The 19,012-nt window shown below is 33.6% G+C and overlaps 1 protein-coding gene across 3 annotated transcripts; it reads right to left on the bottom strand.

Annotated features, from left to right (window-relative positions):
* Window positions 1-58: 58 nt before the first annotated feature.
* Window positions 59-8,519, bottom strand: LOC128216472 (heat shock 70 kDa protein 12A-like). Of its 3 annotated transcripts, none has more exons than XM_052923046.1 (10): window positions 8,469-8,519; window positions 7,772-7,809; window positions 6,942-7,077; window positions 6,395-6,543; window positions 5,908-5,987; window positions 5,525-5,666; window positions 4,758-4,908; window positions 3,931-4,065; window positions 2,760-2,968; window positions 59-1,541 (listed from the first exon to the last, which is right to left on the bottom strand). In XM_052923046.1, exons 2-10 carry the CDS (start codon window positions 7,772-7,774, stop codon window positions 828-830), a joined length of 1,719 nt encoding a protein of 572 aa, XP_052779006.1. In that variant the 5' UTR covers window positions 7,775-7,809; window positions 8,469-8,519; the 3' UTR covers window positions 59-827. The 3 variants fall into 3 exon arrangements, with proteins under 3 accessions (XP_052779006.1, XP_052779007.1, XP_052779008.1); XM_052923047.1 differs by lacking the exon at window positions 8,469-8,519 and adding an exon at window positions 8,259-8,387; XM_052923048.1 differs by lacking the exon at window positions 8,469-8,519 and adding an exon at window positions 8,254-8,305.
* Window positions 8,520-19,012: the final 10,493 nt, after the last annotated feature.

Raw genomic sequence — 19,012 nt, 5'->3', positions numbered from 1 at the left:
CCAAACTGTCCGTCTTTGGGTATAAAAAGCAACACAAAACGACAAAAATCACGTTTTTTATTTTACCGTTGAAAGCATTATAAAAGAACTTCACGAATGCTTCTATGAGTGGTTTACTAGAAAATTAGTGTTGCAAAACAGAAATCCTTAAATATAAAAAAATAGCATAGTTTGATGTGCATGTATGCGCACGCTAACAACATTCATGGACGAGAATGACATTTAATTAAGCATTTGCATAAACCTCTGATATATAAGACATAAAAGTGAAACGGTTACTTACAAAATGCAATCAAAAACACACACACGCACGCACACGCACACGCACGCACACACACACACACACACACACACACACACACACACACACACACATATATATATATATATATATAGCCTGCACTGTGATTATTTTTAAAGGTAGTCATACATACATGGGTTTTTTATTTAATATTATTCAGATATTTTGTCATTTGTTTGTGTTCTATATTGAAATATTATGTTCCTATGTGTATTCAATCCCTAACTACAGTGTTTTAATCAAATAGATCACCTACATAAATATAATCATCATCTTCTTTGGCATTAAAATGTTCACTTTCAAAAACTGCCACACATTTTCACAAAGAGATCCAATATAGCATTTGATCTAAAGTACTTGGTTTAAACAGTATTGTAACTTGTAATATTTTTACAACATACATATAAGCCAAAGGCTTATATGGAGCCCCTTTCCTTTTAACTTAATTTGTTGAACAATTAATAATAAGGTGTTATTTACATTAAGAAAACACCAGTTACACTTGTACGAATGCCACTGTTGAATTCTATGACAAAAAGTCAATAGAAATATGCGAAACTTTACTAGTTGTTTTCTCTGTGATTTCGACGTCAATTTCAGTGCCTCCAAATATCATTCTTACTATAACCAAGCGCCCGCCTCCGGTACCAGCTAGTGCGAGGTTGTATTTCCCAACCTGCCTGCATCCAGGATCGGTAACAAGAACGGGAGTTTGACTTTTGGTTGCGAATACCTCTACTAGTACATCTGTCGTGTGGCTTGATTTTGTGACGTATGTTTCTTCAGACTGGGCCTCTCCGACCTTTAGCGCCTGTCCCGCTATAACATGCGTATCAAAGAAGTCTCTACATTTAATTATACCGTCGTTGTCAGTGAATTTAGCTGATGCTGGGTGCTTCGTAGGATCAAAAGCAGGATTCATCCTTAATCCGTACGTAAATTTGCTTATTCTCTCGACAATTTGTGTTGGCTCATGTCCAAACATTACAGCGCCCTTAAGAACTACCAAACCAGCTTCATCAGGGACGATGATCTTTATTCCCGGAAAGGTCTTTTTGACTGCCTTAATGAGCATTTTCGACTCAGAAAATCCGCCAACCGACAAAATTGCTTCGACGTTTCTGTTTTCTGTTTTTTGCAAAACATTTTTCACATGTTCTATCGTGCTATTGACGGATTCTTCGAAGAAACTTCGTGCAACTGTTGCGTCGATTTTCAGTTTATCCCCAGACAAGGTCACCTGTAGGAATAAAGATTACACTATTAACGAGTATTTCTTTGGTTTACAATTGAAATGCTACAGATTGTTTTCTTTAAGTAAGTATGTTTTTGTATGAAAAATAAATAGCAAAGGAGCTTACATTGAGGGATTTGGAATAGATAAATTAGCATCGTAATTCGTGCAAATTATTTTGAAATCGAAGAAAAGTGTACCGTCATTCTTTAACATCATGTAAATAAAAGGGGTGTCGTGATTGTGTGTATTAAATGTTAAATTCGTATTATTTCGTAGATAGAGGCAATATGACTGTTAAGAAAAGGACAGCTGGCGTGAAATCTTTAGGACAAAATAAAGGCTATACATTGTTTATGATGTCAACTATACTTAAGGACTAACGTTCTCCTCGTATGTTTTATTTCAATGTAAAAACCAATCCTGCCAATTTAAATAATGCTGTTTTTTTAGCAATGAAATGATCAAGACAATGTGGGAACAATCTTCTAAAGGGCCACAGATAAAACAAAAGATTTTTATGGAAATATCCACTGCCGATGTTCAATTATATTAAAACGAATTCGAACCGTTTAGTTTACGATTTATAACACGTGTTTGCTTAAAATTAACGTATTGCTTAGGGCGTTGTCTATCAGAAGGTTTGTTTTAACAAAATGTGTGAACATTCGTTTTATTTGATAGTTTTACCCCTCAGCTTGTCAAATTACTTACACGCGTTTCTTTAAGATTATCATTCTAACAAGTTTGCACTAGATTCGCTTCAAACAAACATCGGCCAATTGTTGGTCAATCCTTGAGCAGCTTGTCTTCACATGAATGTATTGAAATGATAACAAGTGATTACAAGATAAATCGAGGAAGTCCATGATTAATTATCCTTAAAGAATGGGACATGCGTAACAATTGTCTGGTCCAAAATAGTTTCTTGCACAAACAAAAAATAAGAAGTTGATGTTTGGATGTCACTGGGTACAAAGATTTTTGATATCGAAAACCTATGCACAACATTTGTCCTAACCTATCTTTCAAATGTTATAATATAATCAATTATATCTTCCTTTATCTTGTCAAAATTAAGGTATTTTAAAAACAATTAAGTCCGCATGTGCCACAAATTGAGTCCATTTAATCTGCTTAATAAATTTAAAACAAAAGTGGTCACCATGCTGAGTGAAATATATGCAAACAAAGGAAAACAAGCTAATAACCTTAAAACCATACCGACTTTGAATAGGATGACTTTTTCAAAACTTTAGGGAAGTCTTTTCGTGTACGTTTTTTAACTGTCTCGGAAAAGGAAAGTGGAATGCATATGGTGACTGATGAGTCGTTGTCGGGATCAATGTTTCTCTTCTTTATCTCAAACCGTCGAAGAAGTTCTATATAATCATCCAATTTGTCTTCTTTGAACTTTTTGACGACAGTTTCATCTAAAATTTGGACAAGTTATACAATAATAATGAACACCATATATGTGCATATCATAAAACTTAAGCATTAGTTTACAGCACACATTTTATTGTGTCCTTCACCTATTTTTAAATTTGTTTATACCCTTATGAATCGCTATCATTAAATAATAGTATCGTATGTATATGACAGTGTGTGTATCTATTAGTTTAATATATTTGTTTATCAAAGCAATTTTAATACAATCGAGATTTGTACTTAACCGAAGTTCATTGAAAACGTATAGAAGTTAACAGTTAATAGAGTTGTATTACGGAGTATGGATTTACAATGATGTAAAAGTGGCGATTTTGAAACTGTTGTTTTATTTGAAAAATTCAGTGCCTTGGGTATATATATAATTTCAAAGTGTTATGTTTCTATATTTTAATCTGGAAGTGTGCATTCAACAGAACTCTTTACTTCTTAAAGAGAATCGCTTTTGGACCAAAAATTAGATTTCCCGGTAATGCATCTGAAAAAAACTTATTTTATCGTTATTTTACTATTTATTTAAGTATAAAATACATTGAACCGACATCTTAACCAGTATACCACGATAACTTATAAACAAAACAATTGATATTTTGACTTTTTATAATGCATTGATAACATCACGTTATTGTGTCACCACCTAATCACGCAAAACGAATCGCTGAAACCCGTTAGAAACGATATTGAAAATTGTGGTATTCAAAGAAGATATTTAAGCAAATAACAGCACTTGTTGCTAGGGTTCCTAACGTCAGTATCTTTATTTAAACATGTATGATTTCCCACACTTTATTTCGTTATAAAAAATGCATTTTACAAACCATGAGCGAGTTCCTTTTAAGAATCAGAAAAGCATTCGTCAAATTTGAGGACAAGATGGAATTCAACTTTAGATCCTTCTGTAACAATTTTCTATGATCTCAAATGAAATGTTTACTGCGCGAAATACCTGTCAAACGAACTAGGAATTCCTCAAAGGAATCATCGACTTTTGTCCCACCCCAAGCGCCACCACTCGCCTTGTAAAGTTCTTTGACTCCACCAGATGCTGTAACTTCGTGCACCGTTATGTCGATAGTGCCCCCTATCAGATGGCAAATTGGTATTTTTGATGAACGTAGGTATGGAACAGTTTAAATAGGGAAAGCAAGGTCATTGGATATGGACTACATATTATGGTTAGCGGTAATGAAATCGAACTTGTACCTACCTGTACTTAAAGCACAAACTAAGATGAAACGAAAAACTGTATTTTTATCAAATTAATGTAAAACACTACAAGTAACAGCTGAATCTATATTTATATTTATTAATAAGGAAGGCACTGTAGGTCCAAGTTTGTAGATGAATTGTAAAAATGATGTTTTTCAAAAACGGAAGGGTAAGGGGTTTACTTCTGGTAAGAGTATTCATAACTTTTCATTTAAGCGTTATTTTGATAGTAGACGTGTATATGTGTGTGTGTGCTCGTGTGTATGTGGATGTACACCTGTGTGTGTGTGTGTGTGTGTGTGCGTGCGTGCGTGCGTGCGTGCGTTCGTGCGTGTGTGTGTTTGATTGTGCGCGCGTGTGCGCGTGTGTATACGTGTGCGAGTTTGAATGTGCTATAGAAGAACACGCATTTTAACCCATCTTGCATTTAAAAAAAACAACGCAGGAGAACAAGCCCTCGAACCCACTAGAAAATCAGGCCGCTCATCATTTATTTGCTAGGCTACGGGCCGCATAACCTAAATCAATATTTCCTACTAGAACTTTAAAACTACTGTAATATACCTCCAGCATCAAGTACAAGATATTGCTTTCCTGCTTGAAGAGATGCCAGAGATAGTTGATTCCCACTTTTTGTAATCGGAAGATGGCGACAATAAAGCGATGCAGCCTCCGGCTCAAGTGCAATGGTCAGCATATCCGATGTCAATCCCGCCTGTTTATCAATTCAATCAATAATAACAATGTATCAAGTACTTATTATTTCAGAATAAGATATTCATATGAACAGACTATATGCTTAAAATATAAAATCAACAGAGTCTGTTTGGTAAAATCTATTCAATAACAATAACGATAACAGCAACGCCATCTCCTAGCACAAAGAGCACTTTATCAATGCTTCCCCAAAACGAATACCAACACATATTGATACCAATAAAATGAACACGAAAGTTGCTTCAATAACGCTTAAATGAATTAGAATAAACTGGCTTTAAAAATACGTTTACAGGTTTGAATTGTTTTATGGATTGCGCAACTTTTTACAATGCGAATGCTCGAACATTCTTTAATATTTCTATTTACCAATCCGTTGCTATTGTCATCTAATGTGGTGTAATTTGTTCTTATTTCCTTATGCCTCCATCCTGGAAGAGGGCATTATTGTTTGCAAAATGAATGTCAGCCGGTCGATTTGTTGAAAGGTCGGTCTGATGATTCGTCGGTCGGTAGCTCATGTTTCCATCATGCTATGACTTCTAATAACAACACATTGACAAAGGACAGTAAAATGTTACTGGAAGGTTGCCCTTCTATTATGTCAGAATTACCTCTTCTGCAGCTTCCCGCATGAACTGTTTTGCTGCATTGTTCCAGATGGCAGGTACTGTCAAAACCCAGTGTATGTCTTCCATTAACACGGTGTCCGCTATTCGGTCATTGGCCACAGCCCATAGGTCATCCTTCAGATACCTATAACAATATATTTGTATTAACTACAATATACAAATTTAACCTTTAAGCAGGTTTCAATATTCTGTAGTTTCCAACTCAGTGTTAGAACGGTAAGTGTTTTTTTATCTTTTAAATATCGCAGGCATTAAAATATATGATCATGAACATGATGTCATAATTTTGATATACCTTGGTGTAATATGTATTTGTTCTGTTAAATATTTGGCGGCTTATAATCCATGAAAGGAGACTGACTTACTTGATGCTCAATGCAAAAACGGTCCTTGCCAATAGCTTCCGACCATTTACATCATCCAACGATGAATTTCGAGTAAGTTTCTGAAACAAATACAGTGTACATGCATTAATGATTATTGACCTGTCCCCTTTCTTATTGGAAATTTTGAAAAACAATCGTCTTGTACTGTGAACATGCTGAATTTCATTTAGAATAGGAACGGACCTTCCGACGGAAAATATTATGCTGCACATATTATGGAGTTATTATGTTGTATAATTGGTTGGTTGTTTTATATCCTATACAGAATTTGAAATATTAATTGATGCCCGATAGATGTCATGATTGTGAAGTATAATGAGTTCGTGTGTATTTTATATATTTTCACATTTCCCATAATCCATAGTGCTTTAGCTGTTTAATTTTGCTACAATTGTGTCTTCAAAATTAAAAATTGCTGAGTGAAATTATTTTGATTTATAATTCAACATGTTTAGTAAAGTTGTACCTGTTCCCATAACGTCATTTTAAACCTTCTAAAGAAGTACCAGGTTTTATGTTTTTTCCCTTCGATAAGTTCTGCATATTTGGTCTCAGCATCAAAACCGAACGAATCAACTGTTTTCCCATCAGACTTAATCAGAACACAAGTTGGGCCTGGAAAATGTGTTGCATGGAAATGGGCATACACGGTATAATGCGCTGCAAAACTGAACAAATAAATGCTTCTAAAACACTTGAACGAATTGACTTATTCACATATAGCAGTCAAAAACTCTATTTCAAATATACCAATTTTACCAAAGATAGTGCTACAAAAATATAGCGATAATGCAAACAACAGCTTTATTATCAGTTAGTTTGAGTTCACTTCTGTATTTGCGTTGTACGTCAAATCGTTAATCATAGCCAAATCACGCAGCATGGATGTACCCGCTTTTAAAAGTCCTTTTCTACGTCTTTAAATATTCGGATTAAACCTACATCGAAATTCAGTCCATGCGCAAAAATGACTGAAAGCTGTGGCAATCTTATATGTCTAAGCATACGTTTACCTTTTTGCGACTCGTGCCCTTGCCATTGCTTGGCGCAGACTTTAGTCGGGTCGCAGACATAATCATGCTTGAACGAAAACGCCCAGCTTGAATACGTTGTCCCGAAGTCAATGGCTGCGACTAAAATGTGCTTCGACTTAGAAGCACAAAATAAATTAATCTGAAACTCTCCAACGTCACATTCAGTGAAATAGATATATGTTCTTATTTTAAGTTGCCAATGGCATCTCAGGTAGGGAAACAAGTATTGAACAAACATTTTTTTATAAAAAAGGGGAAAAGGAAAGCAAATACCAATTGCCCGAGAAAAACACTGAAGAGAGGTTTTACTTGATCCGTAATAACATTGCAAATGCTAATACAATCTAACAATCACAGATGTCACTTTTTGTATTTGCGGTCTCACAGGGCAACAACACGACTGGCCCCAATTTCTCGAAACTTCTTAAGCTTAAGTCGCTTATTTCAATTAGCCAAAATACATACTGAACATGGATTTTGATAAATGAAAAATGGTTTATTCTGATAATCATACAGATTATTCCTACATCATTTTTAAAATTTTTAAAGACGTAAATATAACACATTTTATAGAACAACAAAAATAGTGAGATTAGCTAAATCCTGTTATATGGGACTTAAGAAGTTTCGAGAAATTGGGGTCAGGACTCGATACTTTCTATGATATAAAAAACGTTTGATAGTATTACATTTTTTATAAATAACTCTTTACTGAAGTATTCAAATCGAATATAATACTGCAACGACCTGTTTTATATCGAAACGCATTTCAATAATATAATACAAATGATACGAAAACGCATACTTACCATTTCGACATTTATCTATTTACTGTTGATGTCTTTCCCTAAAAATAATTAAAAAACGGATATTAGGAAAAGTACATTAAATGTCCGATCAGATGGCAATATTTCAACTATTATTATAATATTAAATGATACCGGGTCACCTTTTAACCCGTAACGTATATATCACGTCGACAACCTGTTAACATGTTTAAATGTTTCATGTATTCGTCGGAATCGGAAAATAGACGCCATTTTGGTACGACATAAATTTGGTTACTCAATATGGAAAAATATGGGGTCACCGCGTGACAGGTCCTGGACCAATGGCGATGCGTCATTTATGCTGGAGGCGTGATACAGTATTCTTTGATCGCAACTGTAATTAATATAAACCTAACACCGAAATTCAACAAATGTTAAATTTTGGTGTACACGCAGATAGCAATATTTCAAATATTGTCATTATATAGTATTCTTTGATCGCAAATGAAACTAATCCAAACCTTACACCGAAATTCAACAAAAGTTTTGTTGCTCGTGAGGCGTATATAGTACTTCGTTGTTCGGTGTGGGATGTTGTCCCGCATGTTTCATTAGCTAATTATCTCCAAATATATCGCTTTTGTTTTGCTTTAAACTCTATAATGTACAGCATGTAATTGAGATATTAGATGAATGAGTCTATAATTAACCATTTAAAATGCAATTTAGTACTCACAATATTTCCTTTTACGTAACCTTTTGTTTATCAATTCAACAACGAAGTAACACAATCTTACTGCTTGATATTCTGCAAACAAAATTACAGATTACCCATGTGTTATTATCAAAATCGTGGTCATATCTTGATAAAAAGGATCAAGGTCCTGTATATATAATCTTAAACTTGCTCAACTGTCCCCATTTACGATCAAAATATAGAACAAAGCGACACTATTTGGGCATGATTATAATCAACCACAGATATACAACGCGACGCGTTAAGGGAATAAAGAGTTAATCATTCGTAACTCCACGGCATTTTCCATCGAAAACAACCTCAAATACATATTGACGGTTTAAATTGTCAGAAATCCTTACATACACCCATGCTGCAAGTAAATCGCGAAGCTATATCAGTTAAGCAATTAAACTTAATGACTTTACTCAGGATTTTTTTGATTTAAGCAAAAATGCAATGCACTGATATTAAATCGTTCTAAGGTTGAAAAATGGCCGAGGTGTTCTGAATAATTATAAACGTCTACAAAAAGGAACAAAGCGATGCTAATTGGGCATGACTATTTGGCAAAGAATGCTAAAATAGAAACGGCTTCAAATGTGAGCTCACATATAACTCATAGAAATATCAGACGATCATCTTCCATTTGCAGCTGAAAAGATATTGGTATATTTCACTTGCTTTAATTAAATTGAAATAAAATAAAAGGTTAAATCTGAAAACTATAAAGTCTACGAAGTGCATATAACCATAAAGCCAGTGTAATAGACTACGTAAAACAGACATTTAGTGCTCCTCTTTCGTTTTTCTGTTGTTGTTTTTACCTTGACGAACCTTTATTTATTACTGCCATGCATAGATACAGTTACTGCTGTTCAATATCAATATTCATATACGAAAAGTGTAAACTGCAGATCTTTATAAGGATATGATGGATATTATAGGACAAGACTAGTATCATAATTGCTATAATAACTAACTCCTAAAAATGTATTTATACCATACGAGGCAATTATTCTCACAATCGGCGAATAACATGTAATACTCTTTTTATAAACTCGATCTTCTTTTTAATGTTTAGGTATATATGATGGTTGAATTACAACGCTTTAGTTCAGAGTCGTAAAAAACTTGTTATCAAACGTGTTTGTTTTATTGTGAAGCAAAACTGACACATTTTCGAAATGTAGTGCTCATGAACTACTTATCGGACCTGAACACCTTACTATGTTTTTAGTTAAAGGGAATATTCATTCAGACTCTGATGAAAGAAGCCTATAACCGAAATATTAATTATATTTTTCTCCCTACTCAGATAAATAGATCCAATAATTTAACCATGCTAGAAATTTTTATCTTGCCCACTTGCGAAGATAAAATGCCCGTATGGAACTCCTTTTAATGGTCGCCACATTGTAATTACCTCCCTTGTTTAAGACAAGCGTCTGTAGCATCATGAAAACCATGTCTTGTGGCAATATTTAGAACGCTTATGAATTATTTCTAGCTTCAAATGCAACCATGAAACAGATTTCACGCACCTTTCAAGAAATAATCGTTCGCTCCCCCTAGAACTTTTTAAAGACCGATTTGACTATTAAAATAATCTGAAACACTGCGCGCATATCCATGACAACCACGAATTATCGCATATCCATATGCAATTGTTTTCACTTGGCACAAAATAGTTCAAGTAAAAAAAAACATTTTTACTTATCTTTTTTTCCAATTTTATTTTCTCAATTATACATGTACATTATACATACGTATATTCATAAAGTATACAAAAGTCGTGTACCAAATTCAATCATGAAAAAATATTTTGGTTTTTCTGTTTTCAGGTGTTAGTTAAGAGAGTAAGAAATGTTAGATAAAAGAAAGCAAGAAAGCAATGTGAATTAAATTACATTCTTACATTGGTGTAAACTTGCGGTGTTCAAAAATTCAGCTTGTTAAGTACTAGGATCCATCTACCATGAAACGTTTGCAATTTATTTTTGGCAATAGCTATTATCTTTTCTGTTAGCAGTCTCTTTGAGAAATGTGAAACAAAAGCCTCAAAGATGGGCGTACTTCCTTCGCACTTTGATTTAAAGATAACGTATTTTGCAAGAAGTATAACAAATTCAATTGCATATTCTTAATATCCGTTTAATGACTTAAAGTTACATAAAGTGACATCACTGTGATTAATTGTCGAAATATTAACCTTAAATATGCTTGTAAGAAAGCGTGTTATTTTGTTCCAGAATATTTGGATGGAATGGCATTCCCAAAACTTTTGTTTGTTCGAATCTATCTTCATTGAGCAAAAATCACAAAGACTGCAGGAACTAATATTGTATCAATAAAGTTTACTATTAACAGGCAGTATTCTAAGAAGAAATTTGTACTGAAATACTCTTGATTTGGTATCAATGCAAAGTTTGAATGATTGGGTATAAATATTTTTCCAATTTTTACTTAATTTTGTTAAACTGAGGTGGAAGAAAAACATCTATCATAGCCGCTCGTGTAAGATAGGTTCATCCCGACCCTCGCGCAGGGGAGTTTTGCACACACCCTACGCTTGGGTCGGAATGAACGTATCTTACACTCTCGGCCATGGAAGATACTTATAATCTAGTATTTCTTTTATTTTCTTATCAATGTGTGGTACTTCGAAATGCATAACATGTGCACTGCTACAAATATAGTTTCTATATAATTTATTGTTCCTCTCCAAATTGATATTTTAATTCTTACGCTATTATGGTAACCTTGTTCCTACATATGATTTCAATTAACTTAATCCGCTTCATGTTTTAGGGCAAATTACACTGATTCGGACTTACCTTCTCATTGCTGCATGCATATAAATTAACACATGTTAGTGTTTCAAAGCAAAGTGATAGCATCTCAACCCGTTGGCTATTTTCCTTGTTTATATGTTGTTAAGCTGATTGGTGTGTGTTGATTACTCTTAATTTTCATAGCATTCTTTGATTTCATTCACAGGATGTGGTTATATTACCGCAAACACTGTGGTAACGTTCAACCAATTTAATTTTCGAATAAGAAATGGAACATTTTAACGTTGTTTTATGTAAATTACACAAGTGGGGACTTTCTCCCTATATATTATGCTTGTGTTCGTGAATGACAAGAAATCCATGTCATCCTGCGTGTAAATTGGTCAATTGACTATAGACTATATAGAAAATTTATTTAGTGGTGTCTGACCTTTAGACAGAAGTTATCTGCCATCGTAATTCCATCTCCGCCCAGTGTATCATTTAAAAATTACGAATACAGACGAAAGACAACAAGATTTTACTACCAGTTTACGCATTTTCTGACGGTCATGAACTCGTTTTTATGTCCAATAAATACTTTTTCTAACGGAATAAAAATGTATTGTTTAGTTAAGACATTTTCTGATGAAATGTGAACAGCAACTTTGATGTTCTTTTACACAAGCCTTCCGATTGTGTTGTCACAACAACAAGCATACTCTTTCTATCAACAGTATTATAAACTCCATACAAAAACGTTTGCAAATATGTAAAATGCTCCGCACTGAAACTTAAACTTTCTATGATGACAAGTCGTTAGTGTCTGCTTCTAGGACTCTGACTATGACTATGTGTTGCAAATAACCAATGACGAAAAAAGAAAGCTGGGCACTGTTCGTTAACGGAGATGGTGTGAAAGACAACATAGCCTTGTTTTGTTCTGCAGCCGTACCTACTTTCAGCTTGGTGGTGGATTCAAAAGCAATGTTCTTGTGATCATGTTGCGTTCAATAGGAGAAAAAATCTCGGATATCTTTAAATAGTTAAAAATGAGTTGAGGAAAAGTAAATGAAAGGGAATCCACACTCGATTAAAATGAACTTCAGTCATCCCGAGCACCTAATATACAAATGAACGTTCTGGACAAAAAAAATGAACACTCGTACCTCTAGGGGATAGACTATATATTTTTAAAGCATGTTAAATTTTCAAAACAAAATAATTATAGAAAACAGTTATTTTCATTGTCAATTATTTATGTACATTATACAACATTATGATATGCATGACATGTAAAATGCGGCCTCAAAATAACAATAAATGTGAATATCATTATTATGTTATGATAATATAAAAAACCTTTCTATTTGTATTTTAGATAATTTATTTGATGAAAATGTTTTGAAATGAGCTGTATTTCATTATACCTAAGAAGTTACACTAACAATAAAAATAACCAGCTTAGTCGAGCGACGTCCGACCGAAAGTTAAGGTATTGCTACGCTGTGTTATATAAAACACATTGCTTGAGAACCATGGCATATTAATTTCGATTTTTGATAGTTGACTGTCAAACCAAGTTCGATCGCCGCCTTAAAGTAAATAAACATTACTGACTTTAAAATTTTATCAGGGTCCCGGGTGTCAGTTCTACGGGGTAGCGCTAATCAGGGTTACAGTATGTCAGTGGACTTTGCGACCTCAGGAATAATATTATAATCATCTTAGATTCAAATGAAATCAATATGTGATTTGAATACTCACTGAACAGCTCTAATAGTGACAAAATCACAATAGTTAACTCATCATTTGTCTTCTACTGCATTCGACTTTGTGACAACTAACAGTGGTAACTCGAGGGCGGCAAACGCGCAGAAACGCCTGCACCTGCATTTTAAGTAGGTTTTTCATAACAACAAGGTGGAGCTATTATACACCAATCCGAAGGAAAGTTCAGTAGTGTGTTTTTTTCTTGAAAATTGTTAAAGACACAATTTATAAGTACAAGGCTTAGCTATAAAAAGATTGTTAACATATTTGTTATATTTACAAACAGCTTTAGTAAGAAAATAAATCAAGTCCCGTCGGTAGCAGAGATCCGATTCACTTTTCTTCGATTTGGTTTATTAGACGCGGCCTGGACGCGTCTATAGTGATACATGTTTGCAATTGTCAATGGGGAAGTGTTTACGGATAAATTTTAGTTATGAAAAAAGGAGATTTGTTAATGATATCAACTCTTATTCAACTTTACTTAAAATTTGTCATCAATAACCGTTTTGATGCGTGTAAAACTTATTTACTTTCAGGCGGCGATCGAACTTGGTTTGACAGTCAACTGTTTTAAAAAAATCGAAATTAATATGCCATGGTTCTCAAGCAATGTGTTTATATAACACAGCGTAGCAATACCTTAACGTTCGGTCGGACGTCGCTCGACTAAGCTGGTTATTTTTATTGTTAGTGTAACATCTTAGGTATAATGAAATACAGCTCATTTCAAAACATTTTCATCAAATAAATTATCTAAAATACAAATAGAAAGGTTTTTTTATATTATCATAACATAATAATGATATTCACATTTATTGTTATTTTGGAGCCGCATTTTACATGTCATGCATATCATAATGTTGTATAATGTACATAAATAATTAACAATGAAAATAACTGTTTTTTATTGTTATTTTGTTTTGAAAATTTAACATGCTTTAACAATATATAATCTATCCCCTAGAGGTACGAGTGTTCATTTTTTTGTCCAGAACGTTCATTTGTATATAAGGTGCTCGGGATGACTGAAGTTCATTTTAATCGAGTGTGGATTCCCTTTCATTTACTTTTCCTCAACTCAGTTTTAACTATTTAAAGATATCCGAGATTTTTTCTCCTATTGAACGCAACATGATCACAAGAACATTGCTTCTGAATCCACCACCAAGCTGAAAGTAGGTACGGCTGCAGAACAAAACAAGGCTATGTTGTCTTTCACACCATCTCCGTTAACGAACAGTGCCCAGCTTTCTTTTTTCGTCATTGTTTACTTGCAACACATAGTCATAGTCAGAGTCCTAGAAGCAGACACTAACGACTTGTCATCATAGAAAGTTTAAGTTTCAGTGCGGAGCAATTTACATATTTGCAAACGTTTTTGTATGGAGTTTATAATACTGTTGATAGAAAGAGTATGCTTGTTGTTGTGACAACACAATCGGAAGGTTTGTGTAAAAGAACATCAAAGTTGCTGTTCACATTTCATCAGAAAATGTCTTAACTAAACAATACATTTTTATTCCGTTAGAAAAAGTATTTATTGGACATAAAAACGAGTTCATGACCGTCAGAAAATGCGTAAACTGGTAGTAAAATCTTGTTGTCTTTCGTCTGTATTCGTAATTTTTAAATGATACACTGGGCGGAGATGGAATTACGATGGCAGATAACTTCTGTCTAAAGGTCAGACACCACTAAATAAATTTTCTATATATTCTATAGTCAATTGACCAATTTACACGCAGGATGACATGGATTTCTTGTCATTCACGAACACAAGCATAATATATAGGGAGAAGGTCCCCACTTGTGTAATTTACATAAAACAACGTTAAAATGATCCATTTCTTATTCGAAAATTAAATTGGTTGAACGTTACCACAGTGTTTGCGGTAATATAACCACATCCTGTGAATGAAATCAAAGAATGCTATGAAAATTAAGAGTAATCAACACACACGAATCAGCTTAACAACATATAAACAAGGAAAATAGCCAACGGGTTGAGATGCTATCACTTTGCTTTGAAACACTAACATGTGTTAATTTATATGCATGCAACAATGAGCAGATAAGTCCGAATCAGTGTAATTTGCCCTAAAACATGAAGCGGATTAAGTTAATTGAAATCTTATGTAGGAACAAGGTTACCATAATAGCGTAAGAATTAAAATATCAATTTGGAGAGGAACAATTAATTATACTGGTCAAGTACCTAAATCGGAACACTTTCGGCACTATTTTTGAATTTTTTTTAGTTAGACTTGCACCACAACCACAAAATTTTCCATTAGCATACTAGGATTCCAGACCAATTGGTTGATATGAATCGCATTTTTCAAGATACTACCAATCTGCTTGAAAAGTACTTCATTAACCACACAATTAAGGACTGCCATTTTTGTCCTCGGAGTACCTAAATATTGAACAGCTTTAATTCGTTATTTATTTTTATGTATTCTTTAAAAAATATTGCTCCATGATTTGTTTAGGTAAATTAATAATTTATGTTATTTCCAGCTTGTTAATTTTTCTGTCATTTTTGTCAGTAAAATTTAATGGTCTCAATAAAATACAGGCTGTACCAGTACGTTGTGATTTTGGCAAGCATGAAGTTTTTCCCCCGTAGGCCATGTATTGACATTTGAACATGAAAAACTTTAAATGATAGCAGTATTTGAAATACTTACCGGAAAATTGTGTTATTTGGAATTTGTATCTAAGACAAATGTCTTTATTGATTAAAATCGTAAATAAACTGATCTCGATCGGAAAAACACTTTTATCATGAGTGTTCCATATTTAGGTACTGTTCCGATTTAGGTACTCGCCCAGTATAGAAACTATATTTGTAGCAGTGCACATGTTATGCATTTCGAAGTACCACACATTGATACAGAAAATAAAAGAAATACCAGATTATAAGTATCTTCCATGGCCGAGAGTGTAAGATACGTTCATTCCGACCCGAGCGTAGGGTGTGTGCAAAACTGCCCTGCGCGAGGGTCGGGATAAACCTATCTTACACGAGCGGCTATGATAGATGTTTTTCTTCCACCTCAGTTTAACAAAATTAAGTAAAAATTGGAAAAATATTTATACCCAATCATTCAAACTTTGCATTGATACCAACTCAAGAGTATTTCAGTACAAATTTCTTCTTAGAATACTGCCTGTTAATAGTAAACTTTATTGATACAATATTAGTTCCTGCAGTCTTTGTGATTTTTGCTCAATGAAGATAGATTCGAACAAACAAAAGTTTTGGGAATGCCATTCCACCCAAATATTCTGGAACAAAAATAACACGCTTTCTTACAAGCATATTTAAGGTTAATATTTCGACAATTAATCACAGTGATGTCACTTTATGTAACTTTAAGTCATTAAACGGGAATTATGAATATGCAATTGAATTTGTTATACTTCTTGCAAAATACGTTATCTTTAAATCAAAGTACGAAGGAAGTACGCCCATCTTTGAGGCGTTTGTTTCATATTTCTCAAAGAGACTGCCAACAGAAAAGATAATAGCTATGGCCAAAAATAAATTGCAAACGTTTCATGGTAGATGGATCCTAGTACTTAACAAGCTGAATTCTTGAACACCGCAATGTAAGAATGTAATTTAATTCACCCAATTTAATTCACATTGCTTTCTTGCTTTCTTTTATCTAACATTTCTTACTCTCTTAACTAACACCCGAAAGTGAAAATAATTGCATATGGATATGCGATAATTCGTGGTTGTCATGGATATGTGCGCAGTGTTTCAGATTATTTTAATAGTCAAATCGGTCTTTAAAAAGTTCTAGGGAGAGCGAAAGATTATTTCTTGAAAGGTGCGTTAAATCTGTTTTATGGTTGCATTTGAAGCTAGAAATAATTCATTAGCGTTCTAAATATTGCCACAAGACAAGGTTATCATGATGCTACAGACGCTAGTCTTTAACAAGGGAGGTAATTACAATGTGGCGACCATTAAAAGGAGTTCCATACGGCATTTTATCTTCGCAAGTGGGCAAGATAAAAATTTCTAGCATGGTTAAATTATTGGATCTATTTATCTGAGTAGGGAGAAAAATATAATTATTTCGATTATAGGCTTCTTTCATCAGAGTCTGAATGAATATTCCCTTTAACTAAAAACATAGTAAAGTGTTCAGGCCCGATAAGTAGTTCATGAGCACTGCATTTCGAAAGTGTGTCAACTTTGCTTCACAATAAAACAAAAACGTTTGATAACAAGTTTTTACGACTCTGAACTAAAGCGTTGTAATTCAATCATCATATAAACCTAAAAATTAAAAAGAAGATCGAGTTTATAAAAGTGTATTACATGTTATTCGCCGATTGTGAAAATAATTGCCTCGTATGGTATAAATACATTTTAGGAGTTAGTTATTATAGCAATTATGATACTAGTCTTGTCCTATAATATCCATCATATCCTTAATAATATAAAGATTTGCAGTTTACACTTTTCATATATGAATATTGATATTGAACAGCAGTAACTGTATCTATGCATGGCAGTAATAAATAAAGGTTCGTCAAGGTAAAAACAACAACAGAAAAACGAAAGATGAGCACTAAATGTCTGTTTTACGTAGTACATTACACTGGCTTTATGGTTATATGCAGTTCGTAGACTTTATAGTTTTCAGATTTAACCTTTTATTCTATTTCAATTTAATTAAAGCAAAAAAGATTAACGCAAATATTCAATGAAATATAGTTGCTGTTTTTATCTGATGTTTACTCCTTGCTTTTTGTTCGTTTATACTTTAGAAGCTTTACGAGTATAAAGATAACGTGCGTGTAAGATTTATATCTCGTTTATTTACGTATCGCATTTAACAAACCTGGATATATATCTTGTTTTTAAGGAATAACAAGACTAGAAAAACATTGATGCCTTATAGTTAGATGCCTAAATGGTAAGTAGCGAATTTCTTTCATGTTATTGAATCAATCAAAATGCGTTGATAAATACACTTTTTTAAATTAATTTTCTAAGTTAACCAGGCATGTATTCATATATTTATATATTATTTGAAATCTTGAGATAAGAAAAATAAGAATATATTGTTTTACATGCATGTGAATTCATTTTCTGAAATTATTTTTTTGAAATCAAGACTGTCTTTAGACGTCTTCATTCATTAAGTCACAAGTTAAGCGTAACGTTGCCTTTTAAGACTGCAATAGCAACTATTTTTTTAGAAATAGTTTTCAATATTTTTATTATTATTATTTCATATCCGTCGCACAGCAGGTATAAAACAGGTTAACAACAGGTTAACGATATAAGTTTTTAGGTAATTCCTTGGACAGCCGTGGATGTGCCGTACGAAATTCAACTGTTTTACAAAAGAAAAAAATGTCGTAGACCCTTGTCTAAGTGTTGAAAATGTTCAAATATAGTTCAGCCTTGTAGGTAATTCTTGTCGTCATATCTTTTTGAAGGTCTGTCGTTCGATGCCCTACGACTGTGTTACAATAGACCTACGAATTTCGTACGACTGTTGGTTTCTTTTTTGGGTGGTCCGACGCCTTTTTGAATTTTCATCGATATTCCTACGATTTCGCGACAAGTCCGCGATAATACTATCAGAGTTTCACCATCGAACCTTCTTTAAGCGACCGTGGCGACATCCTTGACCTATTTTTTCCATTTAAACTCTGTCGTTTAACACATTTTTCTACCACGAAACTTTCAAATTAACCTCTTATAAATAAACCTTCGCCAGCCCCCTCTGTCGTTCGACAAATAAGAGTTGCTTGTATGTTAAACAGGCTTTAAGAAGTCGGTTATAATTTTCTTCAGTTTGGGTGTTTCCTTCGTGGACTTAAGGTAATGGTTTTCAATTTAAACGGGAAATGGTGTTACCCACAATCGGCAAATCATCAATCATACAGTCATTTCATGAATAACATTGGGTATCTCGGATTGTTATATTTTGTTTTCCAAAGGCGAAGCACCTTTTAGTC

This window comes from Mya arenaria, chromosome 14 (genome assembly GCF_026914265.1).
Source record: "Mya arenaria isolate MELC-2E11 chromosome 14, ASM2691426v1".
NCBI lineage: Eukaryota > Metazoa > Mollusca > Bivalvia > Myida > Myidae > Mya > Mya arenaria.
The sequence above is the reverse complement of the archived record's forward strand: the minus strand, read 5'-3'. Positions and strand labels throughout refer to the sequence as shown.

Bases quoted from the DNA above. Each gene is read 5' to 3' on its own strand.
- LOC128216472 (XM_052923046.1), bottom strand. The intron at 5,988-6,394 runs GTACAACTTTAC...TATTTGTTTCAG, and splicing joins AAATGACGTTATGGGAACAG to AAACTTACTCGAAATTCATC. The intron at 1,542-2,759 runs GTATGGTTTTAA...TTATTCCTACAG, and splicing joins AGTCATCCTATTCAAAGTCG to GTGACCTTGTCTGGGGATAA.